At 41.3% G+C, this 21,010-nt stretch overlaps 1 protein-coding gene across 1 annotated transcript in view; it reads left to right on the top strand.

Moving 5' to 3' along the window:
- Positions 1-21,010, top strand: part of Atp9b (ATPase phospholipid transporting 9B) — a 144,751-nt gene that overhangs the window by 103,945 nt on the left and 19,796 nt on the right. Inside the window, exons 14-20 of the mRNA XM_090352949.1 lie at positions 1,680-1,792; positions 4,844-5,092; positions 14,636-14,797; positions 15,712-15,804; positions 17,026-17,109; positions 17,511-17,681; positions 19,317-19,415. Coding sequence (XP_090209075.1) covers positions 1,680-1,792; positions 4,844-5,092; positions 14,636-14,797; positions 15,712-15,804; positions 17,026-17,109; positions 17,511-17,681; positions 19,317-19,415 — 971 coding nt within the window. The remainder of the gene's footprint in view (positions 1-1,679; positions 1,793-4,843; positions 5,093-14,635; positions 14,798-15,711; positions 15,805-17,025; positions 17,110-17,510; positions 17,682-19,316; positions 19,416-21,010) is intronic.

Below are 21,010 nucleotides of genomic sequence, written 5' to 3'. Positions count from 1 at the left end.
CCATACCTGGTAGTGCTACTTGGATAGGTTCACATATTAATAAACTGTTTGCCTGGTCATGCACTGGTGGCTTAGGCCTGTAATCCTAGCTACTCAGAAGGCTGAAGTCTGAGGGTTGAAGCCAGTTTGGGCTTCTTACCGCCAGTTAACCACCAAAAAGCCAGAAGTAGAGCCATGACTCAAGTGGTACATCCTGTCCTTTAACAAACAAAAAGCTGAGAGACAGCACCCCTGGCCCTGAATTCAAGCCCTAGGACAAAAAAATGAATAAGTTAAGTGGTTACTAAGTTAAGCAAGTGGTATTAATGTGAGCCCTACTTCAAAATGGTGCAGAATTTATTCCTAACCTGAGGGTCGTAAGCTGCCCTGGTTCATGCCAAACTCCACTTACCATACATACCACCACATCAGTGTAAGTGGGATGTTTGCTGTGTATTCTCTGTGACAAGTGTAGAAGCTCCAAAGGGAGACACAGTTCAATCACCTTACACTCATGTACACAGGGCGATGAACTGTTCCTGTGTCGTCCTGTGAAACAAGGTGAGTGGCCCCTATGAATCTGTATGTGTGTGTGTACATCAAGTTAGATAGCTTGGCCTGCTGTCCTTGTATTGCTCTGGTCTGCCCAGGAGCAGCTGCGGAACAGCATGTCACCTGAGTTCTTTCTTTAGAACCTCGCCTGAGGAAACAGGCTCCTACTTGATAGACCACTTTCCTGTTGCTCCAAATGGTACATGTGCATACTAAGGGTACATTTGGAGCATCTGTTCCTTCTACTAAACTCTTAAGGGTTCCAAACTACAATTTCTAAAACAGGTAGGTGATGTTAATTAGCTGCTACTTATTATCTTTCTCTTAGAATATGCTGTGCTGTGATTATGAAGATAGAGTGGCTGTTTTCTTGTTTTATGCCTTTTTTTTTTCATAGCAGGCAGAAGTTTATATTTGTGCCAAATAATAAGGCTAACTGCTAAGCCAAGCCCAGGCTTTCTTCACATAACTAGAGCTGGCCTGTTGTTAAAGACTGTTAAGGGGCCGGAAGTTTGGCCAGGTTCGATTCCTCAGTACCACATACATTAGAAAAAAGCCAGAAGTGGTGCTGAGACTCAACTGGTAGAGCTCTAGCCTTGAGAAAGTCCAAGGACAGTGCTCAAGCCCTGAGCTCAAACCCAGGACTGGCAAAAATAAATAAATAAATAAATAAACAAACAAACAAAAAGACTGTTAAGGAGCCAGGCACCAGTGGCTCCTGCCTGTACTACTAAGAGGCTGACATCTGAGGATCACTGTTGGACGCTGTCTTGGGCAGGAAAGTCCATGAGATCCGTATCTCCAATAAACTGCTCATAAAAAGCCAGAAGTAGTACTGTGGTTCAAGTGGTAGGGTGCTAGCCTTCAGCAAAAGAAACTCAGGGGCAGTGCTTAGGCCCAGAATTCAAGCCCCAGGATGGGGGTGGCGGGAGGAATGGGGACGTTCTAGGCAGATTACTTCTCATCTTCAGGATCAACGGGAGTATGATAGCAAAGAATGTTCTGTGAGTTCTCTGTCTTCCAGCAAGTGGCCCAGCTTCCTGCAGCAGATGTGACAAGCAGCCTTGCAAACATATAATACATACATGTAAGTAGCAGCCAGGCATGCTTGTGCTGCCCATTCACTGTTGGTGTTGCCTCTGTCACAGGCACTCTGACTCAGAATGAGATGGTATTTAAGCGGCTACACCTGGGCACCGTCTCCTACGGAACTGACACCATGGACGAGATCCAGAACCATGTCCTGAATTCCTACTCCCAGGTACCTGACCATGCTTCTGAAGGTGGTGAGGCTGTTGAGCTCAGCCCCGTGTGTTCTGTGCAGTCTCCTCTGTAGTGCTGCCTGTCACAATTGATAGTTGAATGATGGTTACCAGTGTGATCGTAGAAGACATAGTGGACATACATTATTCATAGAAGTCTGCTCAGTGAATGGTCATTCAGTGAATAGGAGTTTGAAGGTTTCCAGCAAAATACTGTATCTGTATCTGTATGTTTCCTAAAATCTTCTGGGTTTTTTCTTTTTTAATAATAAAATTAGATATTGTGCTACTGTACTATGAACCACTGTGAAATTTTCACCCAAATCCAGCAGTGATGCTGGAGTATGCATGATTCTTGGAAGTTTGCCTCCTTTATAACTAGTCTGCCTCACTAGGTTGTCTTGAAGTAAATCACAAATATCCCATTTTACCTGTAAATAATCATTATGTACAATAGGGCTTAAAAAAGATATTGCAACCTGACAATAGCTATTTAAAATTATAAGACCAAAAATTATTTGCTTTGCTTTAAACATTAGGATGCTGCTTATAGTCCATCTGCAGAAGTTTACAAACAGGCATACTGTACAAGCAATTCACTCCTAACTGTCCATGTTTCTGACATTAGCAGTGTTAGGGCCTGACGTTCCTACGTGTGTGTGCGTGCGTGTGTGAGCGTGCATGCGTGTGTGCGTGTGTGTGTGTGTGTGTGTGCGTGTGTGTGTGTGTGTGTGTGTGTAGATCCAGTTGATAATTGACATGGTCCTGATGACAAGGAATGGGGTTTTTTCCCCCTCATTTATTTGACTTCTTTTTAACAAACTGCCATAGTTTAAAGCTATGTTAGAATCATTAAACCTATTCAGCTAATAGCATTTTAAACCTATGTAAAATGCCAAGTTTCATCATTGTAATCCGTCAGGAATGGTTACTTCTCAGGTGGCTTTGCTGGTTTGCTTTTTATATGGTCATTCCCACTGCTTTGAGTGAAGACCCATGCAGCCTCAGCGTGTGATAGGTCACCTTGGCCTCAGCTCAGTGCCGCCAAGCCCCAGACCTGGGATGACAGCTTACATTGATGTTGCTTACGTTAAAATATACTTTCCCTGTATAGAATTCAGTTGTAATAATGTATTTTTGGTAACTTTCTCTTCTGTAATTGTTACCATTCTGGCATCTACTTTTTTTTTCCTTTGGCAACATCTTAAAAAATACTTTATGTGCACTTACATTTTATTATACATAATGTTTGTGCGTATATAAAGATATATGCATATGTGCATATGTACTGACACCACTGAGTATCTCATTCATGTGGGCATGATACATTGAGGCGTGGAGTTTTGTTTTTTATAAATGTAGAATATTTATGTATATATTTTTGTAGTGCCAAGGTTCATATCTAGTGCCTCACACATTTGGTATGGTAAGCACTGACTTATATCCCCAGCCTTAAAATATTTGTTAGTACGAAAAAAAAAACAAAAAACTGAAAGTCTCCCTTAATCTCCATCAAGATTGAAATAGTACTAGGTAATAGCTGTTTTTTGCTTTGTTTTGTTTGTTTTTGTCAGTTGTAGGGCTTGAACTCTGGGCCTGGTCCTTGTCCCTGAGCTCTTCAGCTCAAGGCTAGTACTCTGCCACTTTGAGCCACAGTGCTGCTTCCAGTTTTCTGGTGGTTCATTGGAGATGAGAGTCTCTGGACTTAGGTGCCCGGGCTGGTTTTGCTCCAAGATCCTCAGATCTCAGCCTCCTGAGGAGCCAGGCGTGAGCCACCAGTGCCCAGAGGTAATAGCTGTTTTTAAAGTTAATTTATATTATCTGTGGATATAATTTTAATAGCTGCAGGTAAATTTTTTACCAGGAAAAAATTAAAAGCAAAAAAAGAAATACAATTATATAGAGACAACTAATATAATATTATACCTTAACATTTTAAAGATCATCTTTACTAAATGTCTTACTAGCTAATCATAGGGTACTTAAATGTGAAATTGATGTAATTCCTTATTTGTATTATTTATTATTAGAATAGCACATTAGTAGGTCCACTATAATATAGCACAGATTTTTTTCTTTCTTTCTTTTTTGTACCAGACCCCGGACTTGAACTCAGGTGCCAGGGTGCTACTACTGAGCTTTCGATCAAGTCTGGCATTCTTGGGCCACAGGTCCACTTCCAGATGGTTTGGGGTTTTGTTTTGTTTTGTTTTTGTTTTTGTTTTGTTTTGTTTTTGGTGTTTATTTTGAGATAAGACTGTCACCAACTTTCCTGTCCTGCTGGTTTCAAACAGTGATCCTCAGATCTCAGCCTACCGAGTGGTTAGGATTATAAGTGTGAGCCTGGCTCCCGGCTTCACACAAATCTTTTATAACCTGATTATATTTCCCCAGTAGTCACATTTGGTAGTAGAAAGCAGCATCTTTAATAGCATTTGTATGAAATTGACTTCCATGAGCGTGAGTGAAGGCAACAGGATTCAGAAGAGGAAAGTGGCTGAGCCTCTTTTCTTCTGAGTGAGCATCATGTGAGCCAGTACTGCTGAACACCAGACAGACCCTTCCCAAGGCAGTACTGACACGTGGGTTGGGCTTATGGCATCTGTCCCGAGTCTGCACTCTAAGGCCTGTTAGGAGTCTCTGGAGTTAACAGGGGGACACATTCAGTCTTGTTAGGATTGGATAATGTTCTCTGACACCTCGGTGCTCAGATAGGAAAGGAGTAGCAGAAAGTCACCACGGAGGGTATGAGTTCACTCACACAGATGTGAGAGTGCTTCACCTAAACTATACAACTTCGAAATATGACTGGTTTTCCTCTGAAAATACCCACTGCTGTTACTGGATATTGTTAGCCACACTAGATCATTTAAGTTCAGAAATTATTACAAGTTGAATTTATTTATGGTATTGAAATTCTTAAAATTCTGTCCTGCCTTTAACTTTTATTTTACCTGTAGCAGTTTTCTTTTCTCTAGCTACTTATTTTAATCTTGCATTGACCACCTTGTTTTGTCTGACCTCTAATTACATGGTATTATGCTTTAAAGGTGTATCCTCCAGCAGGCAGTAACAACCCTAGTTCAGCTCCACTGAGAAGAACACAGTCTTCGACCCCCAAAGTTAGAAAAAGTGTCAGCAGTCGAATCCATGAAGCAGTGAAAGCCATTGCCCTGTGTCACAACGTGACCCCTGTTTATGAGGCTCGGACTGGTGTCACCGAGGAGACAGAGTTTGCTGAAGCTGATCAAGACTTCAGTGATGAGAACCGGACCTACCAGGCATCCAGCCCTGATGAGGTCAGTCCCCTTGTGGAAGGGATCTTGTTTCAGCCGGTTATTTTCACAGTGCAAACTGTGTGGTCTCCATGTGTTTCACGTCAGCTCTAGAGCTGTTCTCTGGAGTGAAAACCCAGAGCTGTGTCCCAGCTTCTTAGCTGAAGGCTTGGGAGTGGTCCGCTCCTTTCAGTGTATTACCCTCTGGCATATTTCAAGCCTTCAAGAGAGAAAGCTTTGGCTCCAACCTGTCCGTGTTTTGTAGAGTACTTGTGATATAGGAAATAACATGAGAATATCATGTCATCAGAATTTTACTAACAACAAACCCAGAGTTAATAAGGCTGTGCTAATATTCAACTATTATATAATACATACTCCATTTTTTTTCATCTCCTTTTCCATGAAAGGTGAGTATAACTGTCCCCTAAGAGCAGAGGCTACAAGGCTGGTGATGGGAGACCGGAACCTTTTCCATAGACAAGACAGACTGGCAGACAGGGAAGGAGAAAGGGAGGAGGGGAAGGTAACTGATCAAGACACCATGTACTCATGAATTGACACTTTGTACAATTAAAGATCATCAAAAATGAATAAATACAGAATAGGAGAAACAAAGGGTTATTAGAATGAACATACAAGAGAGATACGGTAGGCAGCAGAAAAGCAGGCAATCTACAAGGCATAGCAGTTGAAATACAGGATAAGGTCAGATGTGTGCTTTATGTGCTTTGTTATGTTGCTTTTAATTGACTGTCCCCGTACTATTTCTTCTCTCACCATGTTTAAAATTTTGCACTACAAGAATGCTTATGTTTGCGCCCGGGAGTTTGGCCTAGTGGTAGAGTGCTTGCCTAGCATGCACAAAGACCTGGGTTCAATTCCTAAGTACCACATAATAGAAAAGCTGGAAGTGGTGTTGTGGCTCAAGTGGTAGACCTCTAGCCTTGAGGAAATCCCAAGGACAGTGTTCAGGAGCTAAGTTCAAGCCCCAGGACTGGGGAGGAAAAAAAAAAAAGAATACTTAGATTTTGTTTTCATATCTCTGTTCTATCTGGCCCACTGCCTAGCCTTCCTCTACACTGTGGTATTAAATCTGTTAAGATTTAGGAGACTTTAGAAAATGGACTACATGTATTTTATATTATGAAATGAACATGAGCCTTACGTTTTTATTTTTGAAACCTTTTGTTTTTCAGTCTTATGTGCTTATATTATGTGGTCCCCCGCTGGATCTTTTAGAAGTGTTCCGTAGCTGAGAGGTAGGGGCCTAGCTGGCGAAAGTGGGTCACTAGGAGTTACGCCTTTGGAGGTTGTGACTGGTCCCTTTCACTGTCTCTGTTTACAGTCCTCCATGAGATAGGGAGCCTCATCCTCCATGTGCTTTCTCCACGGAGCTGCTTAAGAATATGGAGCCAGGCAGCCTCGCACAGAAGGAGCTGCAGTAACCCTTTCCTCTTTTAAGTTGTTTCTGTCTGATACTTTGGATCTTAACTACACCCAAGTGGTCATTCCTTTATCATGTCAGAGCAAATATTAGCTGACCTCTAGATCTCGGGCTACAGGGGAAGTGGAGGGCTGCTCATCCGGTAGAAGGGAAGAGAATGTGTGGTTATCGACAAACAGACGTAGAGGAAGAAGAGGCCACAAAACCCTGCCACGGAAGTTCAAGTAGGAACTAGTTCCTGTGGCTTGGCAAGAGGACACCCAAAGTTTAAAAGGCGTTTGCCTTGATGTTGTATAATGAAACTTAGGTTCCTTCTTTTCCGTCACATTGATACTCTTCTCTTTTCAAAAAACAGATATAGCCCCAAAATCGGAATTAGTTAATACCGGCAATTTTCATGAATTAAATTTTTGTTTTTAGTAAAACAAGAAGTGCAGAAGGTAGAGCTCCATCTCTGGCCCAGGCGTGCACTGGAGCACCCTCCATCTCCTCAGGCTAGCCAATGCGGACACATCTCTCATAGCCATTCCATGTGACTTGAAGAGTCAGGCTATGTCAAAAATGTTTGTATGTTGATAGGGAACCTACAGCTGACAAGGTGTGCCATTAAGATTTACATGACGTACAAATTACCAACTTACTAGCTTTCCAAACTGGGCCGCTTGGAAACAAATACATTCAGGGCATTGGTAACTGCTTCTTAGAGGGAAACAGTACCTTGCTTTTTCTTATATAGAAAGGTTGAAATACATTGTTTATTCTATTGAAGTGTATTCCAGAAATCCTCATTATTCCATGCTCGATTTCATGTAGAGAAGGAAGTATTTTCTACTCCTGAGTATGGGAACCTTTGAGCTTTTATTAGAAGTTAAAGGTATATTACTTTACATATTTAGCATATTACCTGCCAAATGATGTTTCTTAAGTCTTCACCCAAGGAAATTTCATCGATTCAAAGATAGCTAAATAGTTAGAGAAATTATAACAAAAACTGCTAACCTTAATTTGACTTGTTTAGAAATTAGAGAATAATTAAAAGTATCAAATAGTAAATATCTGCAGAATATTAACACATATTTTAAATTTGAAAATGAAAGCAATTGACTTTATCAGAATTTTGAAGAGCAATATTGATGTGATGTGTTCAGATCCAGAGCCCCGGGAAAATCATCAGAATAGCCTGTTGTTTAGCATATTGAACTTTGCTGCTGTTAGGTTGACAGATGAGAACAACGCTTCGCAATCACCAAAGCACCATACTAAAAGCATTTTTTATTGAATAAAGTGCTCAGAATATTATACCCTAGAGCTTTATTTAGGGAAATGGTTCAATTGATGTTTTCTGTTTAACCTCAGCTTTGACCTATCACAGCATACATGGTTAATAAGCAGCATTATCATTTAAGAGTCTTTCGTTTTGTATAATCCTTATCAGCACCATTCTTAGCTTGTGGCTCTGTGTTATGTTTTTCCTCTCAAAGAATGTAATTTGAGGGCCCTAGTCTTGTGCATTCTGCAACCACGCTACCCCCCTCTAACCTCCATCGGTTTGAAGTGCCTGTATCATCTATTCTGAGGAAGATTGTAATTTGCTAACTGGAGTACCCTGCTTTTTGAGTATCTAATATCAAAATTGCTGTTCTTCCTCATATAAGCTGCTTTGATTTGATATTCTTTTTCTTCAAAGTGAATGGATCTTTTATTTTACCTATACGTGTGCACCACTGAGTTTTATTATACAGGTAATGGAAGTCTGAGGGAATTAATTTAGAATGTTTTAGAGTCCTGTGAGATATAAGCAGTAAATACTTCCAGTACCCCTTTTTCAGTGCTGCATTTGGGATACTTGAAGATATAGAAATTGGTGGTGGTGATGTCAAAGTATAAAATCACTGATTTTGTATTCATGAAGTAGAGTCTACTTATGCCCTGGTCATTGTGTCTTATGATAAGTGATCAATATTTCATTTTCACTAAGAGAGTAGAAAGTTCTGCTACCATGTCAGTTTATCTCTACAAGATCAGCATAGTAAATGCCACATGAGCAAATATTAACTATCCTCTGGAAATTCTTTCACAGATTTAAAAGCCACTCTTTTTCATTGTTTTAAGTACAAGTCTAGTGCAGTTACAAAAGGCACATACTAAATTTAAATGATGAACAATCATAAAAGAACATAAACTCGCAACCTCAGAATACAGAAGTCATCAGTGCAGATGATCGAGACAAAGGATGACCTCTGCTACTTGTGATTCAAAAAGATTGATTGTCCATTATTATTAATGACTGTTTACTCCCATAAACTAGTTATTTATTAGTAGCACTCTCTCCCCTCTCTTTGGCTATTTTCTTATCAATAAGTTCTATATTAACTAGTACTGCCTTATTCAACCAGATTTAATGACAAACCACAAAGGGATTTTTCAAAAACAGAAGAGTGTTACATCTTCAACAGCACTGTTTTCATATTTACAGACATGCATTGTGGTAGTAGTATGCTATATCTTTTATTAGCATATCTTAGAGTTTTATTGTGATATTTCCTTATGTGCATACAGTATTCTTTGATGATATTCTCCTCTTCTACCATGATTTTGTGTGCTTTATTTTTTAATTCATTGTATTGTGTGTTTCTGTTGAAGCAAGACTAATAGTGAGGTTTTGTCAATATATTTGTGAGGAGCAAATCATTGTCATGACATGAATCCTTCACTCTGTGACCTTCAAGACCAATAGGGAATAAATACTACATCGCCTGTCTGTGAATATTGATTAGCAGTTTTTCCAGATGATCAAATTGCATTTTAAGTTAATAATTCTATTAAATTATAATAATGGTTGTAATAATCACAATCCAAAATTACGAAATGTCATTGACTGGGTTATGATTTGTAAAGTATGTGGTAAAAAAAAAAATGTAACTTTAGGGTAGAATTGGCAGCTGTATGGTAGAATTGCTAATTCTACAAGGCTGTCAGCTTTTTAAGAATGGTAGTAACAGAAATTTATAGATAATGAAATTACAGGGAAAAAGTAATCATCTTTTTCTGGATCTTATTTCCCCGCCCCCTGTAAAAAATAACTCTGGGATGTACTTTCCTACATTGTTACACAGCATGGAAAAGTGTGAAACTACAAATGGAGTATTTATGACAGAATAGCTACTTAGTGGTTGCTAAGTGACCTATTGGAGATAGGGAGGGAGGGAACAAAGGGAAAGGAAAAAGAAAAAGAGCCCCTTGCTCCTGTAGCTCACACCTGTTATCTAAGCTATTCAGAAGGTTGAGATCTGGGGAATGTGGCTCAAAGCCAGCCAGGCAGACAGCAGAGTGAGACCCTTATCTCTCTAGTCAACCAGAAAAAAGGCTAGAAGTATAGGTTCAAAGTGGTAGAGCACTGTTAGTCTTAACCATAAAAGCTTGATGACAGTGCCCAGTCTCTGATTTCAAGCCCCAGGACCATCACAAATACAAACATAACCCAATGGTCCTTAACCAAAGCAAGCAAAGGAGCTCCACAGTGACCAGGACTCCACAAAGAGGAAATGCCTTCAGATTGAGTGGCGACAATTGAAAGTCAGACATTTATTCCCAGGGGTGGTGGTGGTGGTGGTGGTGGTTATTTTTTCCAGTCCTTGAACTCAAGACCTGGATACTGCCCTTGAGCTTTCTTAAGGCTAACTAACACTCTACCACTTGAGCCACAGCACCACTTCCAGCTTTTTCTATGTATGAATCAAACCCAGGTCTTCGTGCATGCTACACAAGTACTCTATCAATAGGCCACACTCCCAGCCCTTCCCAGGTTGTTGTTGTTGTTGTTTTTTTAACTGTATTTTTTTTTTCTTTTAGTATTGGGGATTGAACCTAGGACATTGCACTTGCTAGGCAAGCGCTTTGCCACTGAGCTACATCTCAGCCCCCCAGGGGTTTTTTTTTGTCAATGCACTAGAAATGAGAAGGAACTTTTGCTTAAGCATCTATGAAAAGTTGAAGTTAACATGATCTTCTAGCAAGTGAAACAAGTAAAGGAAGGAGAAAATAACAGCCTTACCAATTGAAAAGGAAGCAAGACTTTGCATGCACGGAAACCTAAGACTTAAAATGGGGATTTGCCAACATTCGATATTATGACATCAATAGTACTTATTGACCGTACTGCCAAGTAAATGATGAGAGTTTCCAAAGCGCTTTGTCCTTTTTTCACAGTTATTGTACAGTAATGGCTTAAGTGGTTTTCTCTGTAAAATTTGGCATTTAGTTCCATGTTTAGTATATGTCCTAATGAAGGACATCAGAGTCATCACATGTAGTAGATGATATGGATCTCATTGTGACTATTCAGTGACATTTTGCTGGTAGAACTAGATGGAGTTACTAGTGTTGTGGTCTCTTAACTTCTCACCTTTGGTGGCTGTAGTACAGGCTCTCTCCCAGCCAGCCATATGATACATGGGCAGGAGTCAGGGTCCTAAGCTCCTGTTTAGCTCAGACCTGGTAGATGATTTTTCCTAGAGTAGTCTTCACCATCTTGTCTTTTCACCATAGGAAGCATCACTGCTGGTAGACGCACAGGAGAGTTGGCAATTAACTCCGAGACTAGAAAATGAGACTAGACACAGACCTTCCTTAGCACTATGAAGTGTTGAGATCTTTTTTCAAGATGTGAAAGCTTTGCCTCCAAAAGTGTTTAGGGTATGAAAACATTCTTCTCTATAGGTGAATTTAAATGTGCATTAAGAAAGGGGAAACACCAGCACTCATTGGCATAGGCAGGAACTTCCTGGATTCACAAGGAATTCCATTAAGCTTAAAAATAGAACAGTGTGACTTAATGAAAATCCACAGCCCTCAAGCTTGAAAAGTCAGGCACTGTTACCCTTCTGCCTTGCCTTCATCACTGTCCTCTGCTGTTCTCATGTGTAGACAGCATAGAAAGATTTTAAAAAATTTATCTAAAGTGTTTGGGCAGTTCGTCAACTTTACTTGTTGCTAGAAATTGGGCTTGAATTACTGTTAAGCTGATTGTGGATCTGATATACACAGGTGATGCTCCATGTAGGTGAATCTGCATTGGAGCCCTAAAGTCAGTGTCATCACTGTTCCATATGTACAAGCCCTACCCACAGCAGCAGCCCGTGATTTAATTTTGTATACACAGCTCTACTTCTTTCAGATGATGTAAATATTGCATTTGAATAAATGGCTTTGAGGCAAATAGCAACTTGCAAGGGAGCAAGTATCCAGTGTATCCAGCATTCAAAAATCTCCACCCCAGGTCATGCTGAAAACACTCCCCACTGACTCTTCTGCTCATCTCTTGAGAATTCTACTCAGCCTTCTGCCTTAAAAGCACTGGAAACCAGAGCTTTTCTGATTTACCTGAGTGTTGTCTCACTCCACTTCCTCTGGCTACTGCACATGAGAGTGCACCCTGGCTGCTCTTGATCTTCATTGTCCTGCTTTCTGCCCTGCATAGTGGCCCTGAGGCCAAACTGGGGCTGTGCAGTGCAACTCGGCTTTCCTGGACCTGTGTGGGGTCCTGATGGATGCCCAATCTCCCTATTGACTACACACATCATTGGAAGACCCGTCATCTGTTTGGTAATGATGCTGGCTTCTTTTCTCAGGGGCTGACATGTTTTAGAAAGTATGTATCTTATTATTTTTATTATCTAAGAAAAAGTTTAATGAAGGTCTTGGACACATTAGGCATACATTGTACTACTGAGTTACATCACTAGCCCTGAAAGAGTGTGTGTGTGTGTGTGTGTGTGTGTGTGTGTGTGTGTGTGTACGTACGTGTACATATATGTATACTTAATTGCCTGAATTTCTTGGAGAAAATAGAATCAGACTATCAATGCTTTCATCGCTCTATTTACTGTTACTAAATATGTTACTTCTAGGAGCCTTCTAAAAGAATAGTACAAATACATTCAGATTATCAGAAAAAAATCTCTGAGGGGTCTCCTCCTCTACTCAGACCCCAGTACCTCCATCCCAGACCATGGGATAGGAAGGAATTCACAGCAGGTACGGTAAAGGTGCTAAAGAAATCCAAGGCAGACAGAAGGCTGCCCAACACTACGCAAGTTACCTCTGGACAGTAATTCAGTCATCTGTCTTTTGAAAACTTTGACCATTACTTTGACTATAGAGAGAACCCTCACGATGATTGTGGAGTAAAACAGTTGGGTGATAGTTGGGCATTGGTTCAAGCCTGTAATCCTAGCTACTCAGGAGATCTGAGGACGGTGAAAGGTATCACGGCAAGAAAGCCTTAGAACACTGGAAATAGCACTGTGGCTCAAAAGTAGTAGAGTGCTAGCCTAGAGCAAAAAAAGCTCAGGGACAGCACCCAGACCCTGAGTTTAAGCCTTACAACTGGAAGGGGTGAAAAATAACTGGATGGGACACTGGATTGGGTGTAAGAAGCTAAACTGATTTTTGTTATAAGCTGCTAACACTATAAAGGATTGTGAAACCAAGCATAAGCTAAATAATAAACAGATGTGAGTCACCAAATATAGAAAGCCTCCGTCCTGACTGCAGCGGGCACCAGGAGATGATAGGGTATTTGCAGAAAGATGCAATTTACAGGTCACAATGTAATAGTAACCTTTCACCATGTAAATTGAAAATTAACCTTGGAGTATTGGATCATTTGCAGCTTATAAAGAAGTTGAATTGGGATAAACCATGGCAAGTTTCACTTTGGTCTTGGATTGGAAGTGGCAGGAATGTGTTCTGCTCCCTCCAGACAGAGACCAGCTCTGCTGACATCCACGTCAGTACTGTAATTTGGAGCATGTAGCTCACTCTAAATTACAGTACTGGATCCCTGGTAGATGATTTTAGGCTTGGAGTGCATTAGTCTCTTACAATGCCCTGGAGACCTGGAGTAAGAGTTCTAATTCCAGCTCCTCCGTAACACATCGTTAAGCATGTAGCACACAGTCCTAGCAATCACCAGAACACCCGGGCTGGGAGGATAGCAACCTTAAAATTTGGAAAGCATGCAGCCATCTTCATATTCTCAGAGACACATCCTCCTGCACTGCCAGTTGAGTCCCACACATCCCTTCCCTTCATGGTTCTTCTCACAAAACAACAGCACAAATACGAAGTTTCTACGCTTCAGTTTCTCTCCATTTTTGATAAGCGTAAGGCATTCCATCTGTTCCTGTTTATATGTTTCATTCTAAGAAGAAGGCAAGACATCTTTCAAAGACCATCAAAATTGAACAAAAGCCCAAAGATTCATTTGTTTTTCATAAAATGGAAATGTGACAATTACATATGAGAATGAAGATCCTGAAGTTTATGAGTCAGAGTCTGGCTGTCTTCTAGAATAGTGTACTCTTAAATTGCAGCAAAGTCGACAGTAGCATACCAGATGTGGTCTGGCCTAGTTGGAATGCAGTATAGAAGGTCAAGACCTTGGATTTATTTTTGCTTGATACTCATTCTATCTCCTTAAATTTCATATTCCAGCTTATTGAGTGCATTTTCCAATTCAGTGAGTATCCATATATGTACTAGGAAATTGGCTCAACTCATCTCAGCCTTTAAACAGCTTTCAAGTGTGTTTTCCACTTTACAGAAGAGGAATAGCAAACGTTGGCACAGTCAATATGAGACATCAAGTAGCTGACCGCTGGACTCACAGCTCAGGGCTCAGAGCCCAGAACAGCTGTATGTTTTGCTATTTTGTCCCCTTTATGCAGCTTTTTGTGTTAGGTACATTAATGTAATGTCAATTAGTCAAGGACTAATTTATCTCTTATGTGAGAAAAAAGTCAGGATAACAGAATTAAACTGTTGACCCTTTGACAGAACCTGTGGAATCCTGGTGTAGAATCTGATGATGGTGGGCTTGTTGGTATGGTTAGTATCTGCTCCTGTCCTGGGGTTAAGCCTTCTGGTTCTGGGGAATAGCAACAGTAGCTCTTTATAACGGTCTGTTTTAAACAGAGCTCATGTATGACAATGTCATTACGAAGTACTTATGTGAAATGAGAAGTTCTTAAGACTATTCTTCTGGGTCCGTCATATCTGGATGAGTTCTCTGTGGGTCAGTGTGCTGTGTCGGTCCTCATACACTGTGGTCTCCTCAGGTGGCGTTGGTTCGCTGGACTGAGAGCGTCGGGCTCACTCTGATCAACAGGGACCTCACCTCTGTGCAGCTGAAGACACCTGGGGGCCACATCCTGACCTACTACATCCTGCAGGTGTTCCCCTTCACGTCTGAGGGCAAGCGGATGGGCATCATTGTCAGGGTAGGCTCCTCCACCCCTCTGCCCGCCAGTCCTTCCTGGCCTTTTCACATGGGGCAGACGCCTCCTCCACCGAGGGTTACCTTAAGTATCCTCTACAAGCCGGTCACAGTGCCGTATATGGGGGGGGGGTGAATATATATCAGAGAGAGAGATTTTAAATAAAAGTGAAAACTAATATTTGATAAACCATGACAGTCGGGTGGCTATAATGACACAAAGTGTCTGGTGATTTAAAATTACACTCCTAAGAGTACTAAGTCAAATACGTGAAAGGTTTTCTTTTAAATCAACCAATGTTTTTTTTGTTTTATCTTCAGTAAAAATATCCTTAATTTAATACTAACGTATGACCGTGAAGTTACTAAGCACATACCTCTATTAAGCTTTTCTTAGCTTATACTAAAATTCTCCCTTGGAAGTTTTCTTAATAATGAGACCTTATACCAAACAGAAAAATTAAGAAAATGTATACTTATACTGAAGGTCATTTTGTTCATTAATTGTATTTCAAAACTTTGCCAGGTGCTGGTGACTCATGCCTATAATCTACCTGCTCGGGAGGCTGAGATTAAGGTTTGCAATTTGAAGCCAGTCTAGGCAGGAAAGTCCATGAGACTCTTATCTCCAGCTGAACACAAATGCCAGAAGTGGAGCTATGGCAGGGGTTAGAGCACTGGCCTTGAGTAAAAAAAGTCTTAGGGATAGCACCCCAGGACCAGCCAACACACATAAAGCATAGAAGTATACTGATCTTGGTTCTTATTGCACCATTCACAAAGAAAAATAATGCAAGTTAGGCAGTGGAATCCATTCCCCAAGAAGCTTTTTCCAGTTCCTTTTCTATTAGACCAGCAATTGCTTTTAAGGAATGATGCAGCCAAATGGACCCGGTGTTTATTTTCCCTTTACCACAGGATGAATCCACAGGAGAAATCACTTTTTATATGAAAGGTGCTGATGTTGCTATGTCCACCATTGTCCAGTACAATGATTGGCTGGAGGAGGAGGTAAGTGAATTTTCTCAACATTGTGACACAACAGTAGCATCTTTCTCCCATTTGTGTACACTGGTATCAGTGGAGTAAATTAAGTTATTGAAATTTAATATCAGAAACTGAGAGGTTAGCGGGAACATTATTTTCCACTAAATTATGCTAAGTACTTAGTAGTACTTTTCATAAAGCAGGAAGTTTTAGTTAATTATAAACAGTTTGCTTCCTACAGAAATAACTGCCATTTTCATTTCATGGCTGAATGTGTATATTTGTATACAATTAGGCCCTTACAGAGTATTAATACTGAAGTAGCATTATCCATCATTCACTAGAGAATTCTAAAGTAAAACTGTATGCATAATCAAAGTTATGATTCAGTTTCATATTGGTGTTCTAGATCCATGTGAAAACATTTTTCAGATTTTGATTCAAATGTTAATCTAATGCTAATTTTTTCTGTTAAAATCTAGAAATGTGGTACAACTACAAGCAATCTCTATATTAAATTCTCCCTAAACTAATGTGATTTCTATTTAGCCTCATGAGATTCGGTTATTTATGGTTGAGTTTTGTGTCAATAGTTAAACTTCAGAATAAAACTGAAGTCAGGTATAATTATAAATATGGCCTTGTTTCCTGTGCCCATGTTACTACTGGTGCTCTGAACTCTGGTCCCACCCTTAGACCTCAGAGATGACCTGTCCGAGTTGTGGCCACACCCCATGTTCAGGATGATGTTGGTAATATGAATCAATACCCCCCAGGGCATTTTGAATTAATCAGAGACATGAATAAATTAAACTCCCTGAAGACCTAGTGAAATGCCATAAAAATTACTTTTGGCCATAACGACATGCAATTAATTATAAAATACTTGTTTAATTTATTTATCTTTATGAGGTCAAATCAATAAATGTCTTGCAACAGATAGATGTCAGATTGTTTTTCCCTCCTGCTCCTCCCTCCCTGTCCCCCTCCTCCCCCGCCCCCCGGCCACAGTTGTATAGTTCATTTCCCACGTAGTGTCTAGAGCGTGCCGTTGCTTCACATGTTCACGCGCAGTCCCTTCTGTGCTGGGGCTCCTCCTTGAGGAGAGGTGGCATGCGGCTGTGTTGTACAGTCTGCTGCTTGCAGGGCGCAGGGAGATGAGGGCAGGACAGTACGTGGAGCTCCAGCGATGTCTCCTCCCTCCGCTGGGGGGAGTGAAGTGACTTGGACCCCCTCCTCTTCCAGTGTGGGAACATGGCCCGGGAGGGGCTGCGGACCCTTGTGGTGGCCAAAAGGACGCTAACAGAGGAGCAGTATCAAGACTTTGAGGTAAGCAGCTTCTGACAGCTATTCTCAAAACCCCCCTTCCCATAGGGAAGTGTGTCCTTTTGTCACTTTGCCCTGCCCACCCACTCTAGTCTGAGAGTGGATGGTGTGCATAGAAGCCTCTTCAACACACTTGCAACAGAAGTGGTTCACACTTTTCTGCTATCTAGCTCTCCTAACCCAAAAATCCAGGATCTAAAATGCCCCAAAGTGTAATACTTTTAGAGCTTTGTGCCAGTGGACCTAACTTTGGAGCATTACAGAATTTCAGATGTAGTGATGTCCATGCTGCATTGTGAATTGCCACCCAATAAATGATTGTAAGCACCCCACAGAGCACATGCACAGCACATCCCTCTGTCCCAGAGCTGACATAGACTTGGCTGCATCTCCTCTCCCTTCAGAGCCGATACAGTCAAGCCAAACTGAGCATCCACGATCGGACACTGAAGGTGGCTGCAGTGGTAGAAAGCCTGGAGAGGGAGATGGAGCTGCTTTGCCTCACCGGGGTGGAGGACCAGCTGCAGGCCGATGTAAGACCCACATTGGAGATGCTGCGGAATGCTGGAATCAAGGTATGGCATGTGCCTGACCCTCAAAACTGCAAACCACATGATTTTTTGACACTCCTATAAGATGATAAGCTGAACAGAGCTTTGTAAGTGAAGCTGCACCCTCCTTCCCTCCTTCCTCACCATCTTTGCTAGTGCACCTCCAAAGGTATCCTGTGGCCCTCCTTCAGACTCTTTCTGCCTTCCTTGCTCACCCCTTGACCCTGTCCACTCAAGACAGAATCATCTTTCTGAAGCAGAACGTGGCTCTAGTCCTCCCAGGACACCTGCAGTCCCTAAGGAGAGACCTGAGGCCTAGAGGCCCCTGGCTGGTGTGCACAGACTGTGGTTCAGCCACGTGTTCTTTCTTTTCTCTCAATCTCCATCAAAATGGAATGTGAACATTTTCCTGTAGCAGTCCTGTGACTCTCGTAGCTGTGTGCTTTCAGTGAGGGTAGAGTAGGAGGACCCAGCCTCGTGTGGGCTTTGGGTTTCATTCACTGCTGAGTCCTATGCATGTGGATTCACCTTGTTCTCTGGGCAGAAGACAAACGTTAGGTGTTAAGGTAGTCAAGGTGCTGGTATGAAGCTGAAGATGTTGACAGTGATTGAGTATTGAGCAGCATCAGACTTCGTCTGAAGGACTAGACCTCACCTGCGTACCTCACAGAGCTGACCACAGACGAGGCTCTCGACTGAGAACCAGATCCCACCTGCATTAGGTTGCTCCGCAGTGGCAGTGCTGGCTGGCTTCGCTGTAGTCATGTCGCATCATGTAGAGCGTGGTAATGCTCCAACACAACTGGCTTTGCCCGAGAGAAAACCCGTGTGGCCGAGCTCTTCTGTCTCCCGTTCCCAAGGGGAATCTTTCTGTACCGCAGGGAAGGGGTCTAAGTCAAGTGATAGTGGGAATATTACTGGAAAAGTTTTGCTATTATATATAGCTTACTATATACTAAATGTTTGTGGTTTACGTATGTATCTGGATAAACGTGTGTATGTGCATGTATATTCACTTAGTATACAGGTAACCTTATTTGATATACATAACTTTGGCTTAGCTATAGGCCTTGGGCACATGGGAACTCCATTTTCCTCCTGTAATGCTGCCAAGATGCAGCACGTTTCTGTGATTCTCCTTGTTCTATGTGCTGCCTGCCCAAACCTGTGATTTGGGTAGAAGACTGTGTATATACTGCCTTGTGGCATCTACAGATACCTGTGTTAGAATGGGCCCAACAGCTCCCTGGGCCCAGCTGTGAGTCGTGAGCCCCAGCTCTAAGTTGCTGTGTCCACATGCCACTCTGCTCTTGCCCATTTTCCCCAAAATAAATCAGTACTGATACTTTTTATCATGGTATGAATACAAAAAAAAAAAAAAAAACCAACTTGCTGATCCTGGCTTTCCTGAGCTTTGGCCAAGTAGACTTAGGCAGTCTTTCTGTGTCTGGGTGATATCACTGGCCTTCATGGTCTTCAGTCTGTTGGGATTTCCTTCCTTTTCAAGAGTGATTTGATGGTTTGCCATTTATGGGTGGATGGCAACTTATCATTTGCCTGTGGTGAGCGTAGGTATGTGAGGGTCTGTTCAAAGGTAGACCCTTTCACAGGGAATGGTGCAACTGTAGTGTGAAGGTCATAGTGTAAATCTTTTCATAGATATGGATGCTAACAGGAGATAAACTGGAGACAGCTACTTGCATTGCCAAAAGTTCACATCTGGTGTCAAGAACACAGGATATCCATGTTTTCAGACCAGTAAGTATGTTTCTAATCACTTGGACTTTGTAAATGTTTCATCTTACAAAATTAAAATGTATGATTTTTGTACATACAACTATTAGTGTAGTTGAAATTATGTATATATAGCTATTTGTTAATTAGTAAATACTGTTTTTAAAAGAAGTACTGAAATTTTCTTACTCAGATATAAGACTATGTTAAAGTAATTGTTTCAGTTACATTAAATGTGATTTTTAAAACCTCTTTTATAGACTGAACAAGCTATAAAGTGAATATTACTTTGCTTTTACTTTTTTTTTTTTTTTTTTTTTTTTTTTTTTTTTGCCAGTCCTGGGCTTGAGCTCAGGGCCTGAGCACTGTCCTTGGACTTTCTCAAGGCTAGAGCTCTACCACTTGAGCCTCAGCACCACTTCCGGCTTTTTTCTATGTATGTGGTACCGAGGAATCGAACCCGGGTCTTCATGCATGGTAGGCAAGCACTTTAACCACTAGGCCAAACTCCCGGCCCTATTTTGCTTTTACTTATTAGTATTATTATTACTACTTATTGTTAAATAGGTATGCTATAATCATTTTCTATTCAACTTATAAAAATGTATGTGCACTTGTTTTTTGGAGGGGTTTTTTTTGGCAGCGCTGGAGTCTTAACTCAGAATCTCATGCTTGTTTGACAAGTTCTGTACCACTTGAACTATAGCCATAGCCCATTATTGCTTTTTAGATAGAGTCCCATGCTTTTTTTTTTTTTTTTGCTTTTGCTTTTTCAGTCTATATGTCCTAGTTTTAATTTGTCTATTCATTATTTTTTTATTAAAGAATTTTTTAACGATTTTTACATCATATTTTAAATGACAAGTTTAACAAACAAGTGTTCAAGAAGAGAATCTCTATTTACAATCACGGGAGTCCCATGCTTTTGACCTGAGGCCAGTCTTAGGCTTAGAACCTCAAATATAGGCTTCCCCTAATTTGAGGTATAGACTTGAACGGCCATGCCTGATTTGTCAGTTAAGATGGGGATCTTACTAACTTTTTTCCTGGACTAGCCTAAAGTGGTGATCTTTCGAATCTCTTTCTCTTGAGTAGCTGGGATTACGGGTATGTCTACTGTTTTTTTGGAGTTTTGGGGGGTCGGTCATGGGACTTGGACTCTGGACCTGGGCACTGTCCCTCAGCTCTTCAGCTCAAGGCTAGCGCTCCACTACTTGATCCACAGCGCCACTTCCAGTTTTCTGGTGGTTAATTGGAGATAAGAGTCTCATGAACTTTTGTGCCGGGGCTGGCTTTGGACCTTGATCCTCAGATCTCAGCTCCCTGAGCAGCTAGGATGACAGGCGTGAGCCATAGTGCCTGGCTCCGTCTCTTCTTTTTTAAGAATGCATCTTGTCTTAGCTGCACCTGTAGGATGAATGAAGCACGAAGCCCAAGCATGGTTCTTACCTGTTGACATTCAAAATTAAACCATCTTCCTTAACTAGTGCAACGACAGTGAGAGCAGTGATCTAAATTCATGTGCTTACTGTATATATTAGATCAGACTAGAGTTCTTTGAGTCTTGATTGATGGGCAACAGACACCGCATGTCCGTGCTGTGGGAAGGAGGCACTTGT

Source organism: Megascapheus bottae, chromosome 19, assembly GCF_031878675.1.
Source record: "Megascapheus bottae isolate mThoBot1 chromosome 19, mThoBot2.hap1, whole genome shotgun sequence".
In the NCBI taxonomy this organism is placed as follows: domain Eukaryota; kingdom Metazoa; phylum Chordata; class Mammalia; order Rodentia; family Geomyidae; genus Megascapheus; species Megascapheus bottae.
The sequence above is the reverse complement of the archived record's forward strand: the minus strand, read 5'-3'. Positions and strand labels throughout refer to the sequence as shown.